Source organism: Pseudonaja textilis, chromosome 1, assembly GCF_049901715.1.
Source record: "Pseudonaja textilis isolate UNSWEBS1 chromosome 1, rPseTex1.2, whole genome shotgun sequence".
Classification (NCBI taxonomy): domain Eukaryota; kingdom Metazoa; phylum Chordata; class Lepidosauria; order Squamata; family Elapidae; genus Pseudonaja; species Pseudonaja textilis.
The window spans coordinates 268,513,525-268,521,757 of record NC_141990.1 but is presented as its reverse complement, the minus strand read 5'-3'; the positions used below and the strand labels follow the sequence as shown (position 1 = coordinate 268,521,757).

Here is an 8,233-nt window from a genome sequence, read left to right as displayed (position 1 = left end):
TATACCATGATGTGACTGTGGATGCTGAATAAGGCTTTTGTTGATTTGTTGAGAACATTCATAATTATAGTTGCATAATTCAACAGCTGATGGTGTGGAAATGATGACAGTATACGGGCGCAAGAATAAAAACACTCCAAAAATTATAATGTGATGTTCAAAACCGTCCATGTACAATGGTTGGCTGATTTCAAAACAACTGGCAATTCTGCCCAGGTTGTGGGAAGGAATGTAAATTTAAACATCTATGCATGTCAACCTGTGCAAGCATCAGTCATCACTGCATTTAACAGGCACTAGGTGAGTTAAAAAGCTACAGATTTTTCAGCATTCCAGGAGTTATTTTCTGTTTTTATAAATTTCCAAAATTTAGATGAAGATATGTTGTCACAACCCCAAGAAGAGAAAATAGGTGAAGAATATTAAGGCTCTTGAATTGTAGGCATAGGAAAACAAAATAATCTTGATAATTTTGATTCTAAAGGTTGAAATACTGCTTAGAAGGCCCCAGATAATTAGGAAATAATGATGGGAGATTGCACTGAGATTTTTCGGCCAGTTGTTGGAAAGCCTATGATTAATGCACAGAGCATGAGGACTGCCTGGCCACTATAATCATTTTGTTATAATTGCTCAGATTCACTTGAAAATTCCACATTGATGTCTGATGTAATGATTCCAATGTCTGGCCATGTTATCTTGGGTTCCATTTGGTCCATTGATCCCAGGGGTGGGTTTCTACCGATTCTGTCCACCTCTGTAGAACCGGTAGCTTTGAAGAGCAGCAGACATAGAACCGGTTCTATGTCTGCTGATGTTTTTGCCCACGTGCCTGCCCGGGCTCTTACCTGACCTTTATTTCCTGCTTTTTCAACTTCAGCTGCTGAACGAGGCACAGCTGCAGTTAAAAAAGCAGGAAAAGAGGGCTGTTTCAAAGGCTGCATCTCTGCACACAGCATGCTGATGACGATTTACAGGTGCACGGCTCACAGCGTGCAGGGAAGCTTGGAAATCCCGAACCGGTAGTTGGCCCGGTTGTATCCCACCCCTGATTGATCCTATTGAAATGGATAGGGCACTCTCTGGCATGACCCCTGCCAGATCCACACCTCTTCTGATTGGGACTAGAGGGTGCATGTCCGGCTGAATTTATGAAGCTGACAATGCCTTGCTTCAGAAAAAGTTGATATCTATAGTCTTGAAGGAGCTGTAATATAGCCCCTCCTTAAAAGTCTGTCCATAGATGTAATTGTTTTTGACAACAATCAACTCCAACCTCCCACTTTTTTTAAAGTCAACTGAAAGTTTTCAAGTTTGGTAGGGATTTAGCTCCAGAGGCCCTTGAAGGAACAGATTGCTATGTCTCTTTGAGCCAAGGTTTAGAACTAGCCATGGGATCTAAGGTACATGGCACGGATTGATTACTTTTGTTAGAACATGGATGGCATAGGATACCACTCTTGATCCTTTTGCCTGGCTGTCATACCTTCAACCACAGTATTCTTCTGGAATGGCTGTGAGTCCTGGGACCTGGAGCCTACTTACTGGTTGGTGAACATCAGCATTAGCATTTTTAGAAGGTTTAACTACGAGTAGATTTTTGAGTGCAATTTGAAGTGCAGGTTTCAACCTATAAAACTTATTGCTAGCAAGCAGAGGTAGATGCAGGACTGCTTTCACCAACCAGACTATAGCAAACTCATCCATAAAGGTTATCCAGGAGAAACTGTGATTGGTGGTCAATTTTCTGGAATAGATGGAGTTCAGCCAGCAGCATTTCTTGATGATGACTTTTGTACTTTGGAAAAAGCTCCCGTTGGAACCTAGATTAGCTCCTTTGAGACAGTCTTCTGGAAATTAGTTAAAACAGAGCTTTTCTGTAGGGTGAGGATTAATGGATATTTCCATCTGTGGTTGCTCTCCATTTTAATATTTTTACATTTAAAAAGATGTTCAGATCTGGTTTAAGTACAGATTACTTGGAAGCAAACAAGTATTGAGGTCAGGGATGGGATTGGAGGAATGATGGTATTGACTCAAAAGAGAGCTCCTAACATCACTCTCAGCTTAGAGACACTGAATCTAATCCAGCAGTCACTATTTGGAAATAGAGCAAGACTATCTGAGCCTTCCCCAAACTGGTGTTCTACAACACCCATCCTTTTCATCTAGAAAGATTTGCGCTTGACTCATCTGGAAAGCACCAACTTGGACCATAATCTTTTGCCACGACAAACCACATGTTAGTTACAGACACCAAGAATGGTGCTGTCTCCAACCTTTACAGTCAATGCACTGTAGAAGATGCTGCATTTATATAGAAATGGTTTGAAAAATGAGTGACTACATTAAGAGAAGTATCAGTGCAATCAATACCATATTTTGAATCTACCTAATAATCTTTAGGTGCTGAGTTGGTTTAAACAGTACAATGGTATATAGATTTATATTTTATATAATTAATATAATCATGACTGGCTTTGGCTAAGGCCAAGTAGGCACAGAACTAGTGCACCAAAACATAGGGACTATTAACGCTTCTCCTCTTTCCCAATATTTCCAAATGTTTGCATTGGTAGATGATGCCATCAGTCAATGTGGTCTACAGTCACCATATACACTTGAATCAATGTTGAATAGTATAATTACTCTCCATGAAAATTATATTACATCAGGGGCATCAAATTTGATTTCAGATAACAGATAATCAGAGTTGGAAGGGACTTTATAGGTCATCTAGTCTTGGGAGACCCTACACCATTCTGACAAATGGCAGTCCAATCTCTTCTTGAAAGTCTCAAGTGATGATGCTCCCATAACTTCTGAGGGCAAGCTGTTCCATTGGTTGATTGTTCTCACTGTCAGAAAGTTTCTCCTTATATCCAGGTTAAATCTCTCCTTGTTCAGTTTCCATACATTATTCCTTGTCTGGCCTTCAGGCGCATTAGAAAATAGCTTGACCCCTTCCTCTCTGTGGCAGTCCCTCAAATGCTGGAAGACTGCTATCATGTCTCCCCTGGTCCTTCTCTTCACCAGACTAGCCAAGCCCAGTTCCTGCAACCGTTCTTCATATGCCTTAGTCTCCAGTCCCCTAATCATCCTGGTTGCTATTGAGGGCTCCTTCAGGGTTGTGTTTGACCTCAGGAAGGGGGGGCAGTGGGAGTGGCCAGGGTGGGCGTGGCCAGCTCAACATCACTCATGTGGTGGCCCGAGTGCTATGCCAAGCAAAAATGGAGCCCAGGAGGGCCACACGCAGCACTCCCGAGCTCCATTTTTGCTGGCAGAGACACTATGGGCTGGTCCTTTGCTGTTTCCAGGGGAGTACCATGGGCCAGATTTATAAGCACACACCCCTGGGCTGGATTGGGCCCCATGCCTTGGATTTGATACCCCTATATTACATCATATATATACATTGTCATATAATGAGAAATGGGCAGAATGGACTCTTAAGAGTTCCTAGCATTTTAGCAAGAAACAACTGAATAGTTTTAATTTTTTATTTTATTTTAAGTAGCCATGAAAAATATAGCATTATACTCTGATAATTCTTTAGTCTTTTGAAGCAGTATATAGAATTAGTCACTCCAATAAAGAAAACTTAAAATTATTTAATGCACATTATTTTCCCCAGATCTTGTAGAAAATGGTGAAAGAACTGGAGTTATCTAGGTGGAAACATCTTGAGTACCTTTTTAAAAATGGTTCATTAAACCTAGTTTATAGGTAAATAAGAATGATTTTTTTCCCTTGAATGGCCCCATTTGTAAAGGGGAATCAAGCAGAATTAGCAGAAATTAAGGAGGGTCTAATTCCACAATAATCTTACTCTTAAAATGTTATTTGGGGTTGTAAAAAATCATAGCACTTTTTTTCAGCAAGGTATCCAAGTTCAACTGCACATTCAGTCACAGAATTGACTGTTTTTTTACTCTTCTCACTCCCCTCTCCATCTTCCGTAAGGGATTGTTGTGCAGGAATAAAAGTAGGGGTAAACTTCCATGTAAACCAACTTAAACTCCCTGGCATAATATAAATAAAACATATGCCTGCCCCATTCAAATCTAAGTCAAAAGGAAGACATTTTTCTTTCTGATATCACCCCAACATCTGTATAATTTCTGGATAAATATAATTTTAGATAATGATGCTGCCCATATAACATCAGAAGACATTCAGTTTTGAGGATATTAAAATCAATATACCCACTGCTTCATAATCTGCCAGTTCCAGTCTAGCTTTGTTCTGCATGGTCCTCTTGCAAAGATAGATGGCTATAGACAGAAATAAACAACAGCAAAATACACCATTAAAGATAAGTGAAGAAGAAAGAGGAGGAGGAGAGGGAGAGGAAGGGAAAAGGAAAAAGAGAGAGAGAATCAAACAACTCCTTCTGAAATAATTGTTTCTACTAAGAAACAATTGGCATTCTCATACATACAGATCCAACACTGAGAAAACCGCACATTTCTCTAATTGAACAGGCTATTTTAGGTTTCAATCAATTTGAAACCTGCAGTTAACTAAGGAATGGAAATTCTAGTTCCAATTATCAAAATCATGTGACTGTAAAGCAAAATGTCAAATAACTGCATTGCTTAGTGACAGCAATCACAGCTCTTTACTTAAGTTCTTTCCATGAAGTTCAGAATAGAATAAAATCAGGGGTGGAAAACCTGGCCCTTAGACCAGGTATGGGAAGCTGTTGTTGGCCAAGAGTGGCAAGTAAGGTTTTTTATTTTTTTAGGAGATATGCATTCCAATAAAATGATGAGGATAGAAAAGGGGCCCCAAAGGACATAAATGAATTAATTGAATGACCTCATGCAATCCTACAGCCTAAGGTTGTCTCCACTCACTCTGTTTCATATGCCCACTGAAACTGAAATGCTCAGCATGCTTAGCCCATGTTTAGCAACCACATTTGGGATCGGCAACTAAGTTGTTAAGTGAAGAGGCCACTAAGCAAAACTGAGCCTGTGATCTTAGGATCTTCAGTGTTCCTCTGCTTTACGGACCTGCAAAGGTGGCAGCTGTGAGGACTGATCACAAAGTTACATTTCATCACCACTGCCAACTGCAAACAAGTCACTAAACAAGGCAGACTAAACAAGAATTATCCATAATGTGATCTACGTGGATAAAGATACTGCCGGTTTCACACAGCATTGTGTGTGTGTGTGTGTGTGTGTGTGTGTGTGTGTGTGTGTGTGTGATATGCTTATAAGGTGCTGTCCAGAGCTCTGATGAATACATGGAGAGAGAAATAAGGGACAATATAAGTGACAAATAAGGGACAATACTTATGATAGTTTTCTCCAAACTGTCCATACTATCATTCTAAGCAGAAACATTGTATAAAAAGACAATGCAACACAGATACTTTAAATGAAATAATACACTACTAGCTAAAAATATATGATATCAAATCTTATTTAATATATTTATGAAGGCCTGGGTTAAATGGTCGATCTTCTGTGTGAGCTATTTTGAAAGGTGTTCATGATTTTCAGAATGGAGGTGCCACCATCGAGAAGGCCTCTTAGCAAATATTGAGAAAATGGTATTCTAGGTTTTTTTTTAAAGTTGCACATAGATGAAATTCCTCAGGCAATTTTACCAACATGACTCTAGGTAGTGCACAGAGAGTTTAACCCTACCCTAACCCCAGAATGCAATTTATAAAACTAAACATCCTGAGGCAATAATTAGCCTGGTTTAGCTAATGAGCATCTGTCAGGTATTTTGGACACCAGTGGTTTAGGGCATTATATCAAGAGTCAAATGAACAGGTTCAGTAGCTAATTGGCAATCAATATTGTTGTTTCCACAATAATATAATAGGCACCTTGGCTGCAAAAGAGGTGCTTTGGACAGGATAGTAGTAAAGAAAATATCTGAATGTAGGGAGGATTTCAGAGATGGACAGACCACTTCCTTAAAATCCAAAGATACTACTCTATCAAGGAAACAATACTGTATGTTTACTGGTCTTTGGAAATCTCCAAACCATTTCTGCTTTTCTTGCTTGAGTAAGTCAAGGGGATAGAAGTCCAGAGAGCATATGATAAATAAAACAGCCATAAATGTCTTGTTCTTTTTCTTAGGTCTCATAAATTGAAAATCTCCTTATACTATTAGATTGTGGTACAGTGTGTATCAGCCTTCAAGTCTTGTTATACCTCTCAAGATGGCTCCATTGTTGAGGTGGCCATTTTTATCCACCCCCTCCTGTGGATTGTATTCTCACTTATTAATAAAGTTTTTATATTGTACATATTTTTGTTTTTGTTTTGTATTGATTCCCATTTACTGCCCAGAGTCACCTTCAGTGAGATGCATGGTTATATGAATTTGATTGATAAATATTTTATCAAAAACATCATTCATATCAACATCAAGTCGTCATTTTTTTTTCCTTGAAGGACTTTGTAAATCTGCAGGTTAGTTTTCCACCCATGAAGTCTTAGGGTGAATTGAGCTAGTATTTGCATTAAGATCCACAGGTGGGATGCTTGCCTCATGGCAACCAGGAATTTGAAATGGGGAAATAAAGACAGAGAGGGTGATTACTTGCAGCCATCTAGATTTTATCCCCAGTGTCTTCTCTCTGTCTCCTCTGCACCTCCAATTTATGGATATCCCTCACTTTCTACAGATATTTTAAGATTGCAAGGAGCAGTGGAATATAACTAGAATTCCACAGGGAGCTGTGAAAATCACTAATCCAGCCCATACACCAAAATGATGGAAAATATTTCAGTGTTTAAAGACAGAAATCCATCTCACACAGGGACATAGTGGCTCAGTGGCTAAGACGCTGAGCTTGTCAATCGGAAAGGTCGGCAGTTTGGTGGTTCAAATCCCTAGTGCCACTTAACGGAGTGAGCTCCTATTACTTGTCCCAGCTTCCACCAATCTAGCAGTCTGAAAGCATGTAAAAATGCAAGTAGAAAAATAGGGACCACTTTGGTGGGAAGGGAACAGCATTCCGTGCACATTCGGCATTTAGTCATGCGGGCCACATGATCACAGAGACGTCTTCGGACAGTGATGGCTCTTCCGCTTTGTAATGGAGATGAGCACCACCCCCTAGAGCTAGAAATGACTAGCACGTATGTGCGAGGGAAACCTTTGCCTACCATCTCATACCTTAGGCCACTGTTCTTTAATTCAGCTCTTACCAGTCAAGGCTAACTTAAGTTCATAGTCACACTTCATGATTCCCAGTCTATACCCATTCTTCTAGAAGCCAGATCCCTGGTCTTTACAATTCCCCAAAGGAGCAAAAATCCATTAAGTGCAGCCCTCTCATCCATCAGCCAGTAGATGGGTGGCAAATACTCCCGGGGCACAGCTATCAGACAGCTCAAGTTCAGCCTATAACAAGACCTTCTCTTCTTCAGGTCAAGCAGGCTGTTGTTTAAAAATGGAGGGACAGGGAGTGGATTGCAGCTTCAAAGAAAATCATTTTATATGTTTTGCTAGGGTATTCTGCTTGCATTATTCCTGCTCATCATCTGTGCACAAATGCTAGCAACTATTGACTTTTATATCATGAAACTAAATATAGTAGCATTCTCCAGTACGTAGCTGGCATTACAACTCCTTGGATTATCAGTCAGCATTTTGTTGTTGTTAGTTGCGAGGACGTGTCTGACCCATCATGACCCCATGGATAACGTTCCTCCAGGCCTTCCTGTTCATCAGTCAGCATAATACTCTACAATTATATTATTCTATAATTTCTTTTAGAGGAAAATGATTATTAGAGACAAGGGGTTTATACAAGTGGCATTTCAAAAGATGCACTAAAGAGTCTCACCATAGTCCGTATTTTCTGGTTCCCAACAATTGGAAGGCCAGAAGTATGGAGCCTGAAAAACAGAAAACCATAAAGATTTAGTTATTCGAGTGTCTATTCGCCTTCAGATATTTAGGCAGCTTACATTTCAATGAAATAAAAAAACTCTTCTTGAAATAGAGAAACTCAAAATAATTTTGTATAGGTGTGATTGCCCATACACATCCAAAACATCCTATTTATTAGGGTCAGTTTATTAGGGTGCAGCCCTTTGCATATAATTCCAATTCACAAATCACAACACATTTTAACAGATTTTCCACCAGCTGAAATGCAAATTTGAAAAAGGCAATTTTGAAAAGAAGTGCTACCATTTGAGCTTCTATGATGAATTAAGAAGCCCATGATCACAGAAAAGCTATGTTTCAT

At 39.6% G+C, this 8,233-nt stretch overlaps 1 protein-coding gene across 4 annotated transcripts in view; it reads right to left on the bottom strand.

The window, feature by feature from the left end:
• The window catches only part of RGS6 (regulator of G protein signaling 6), a 224,125-nt gene that overhangs the window by 63,685 nt on the left and 152,207 nt on the right, over positions 1-8,233 (bottom strand). For all 4 annotated transcript variants that reach the window (XM_087921736.1, XM_026709036.2, XM_087921737.1 and 1 more), the window contains exons 6-7: positions 7,826-7,877; positions 4,210-4,274 (exon numbers count right to left, since the gene is read on the bottom strand). In XM_087921736.1, coding sequence (XP_087777862.1) covers positions 4,210-4,274; positions 7,826-7,877 — 117 coding nt within the window. The remainder of the gene's footprint in view (positions 1-4,209; positions 4,275-7,825; positions 7,878-8,233) is intronic.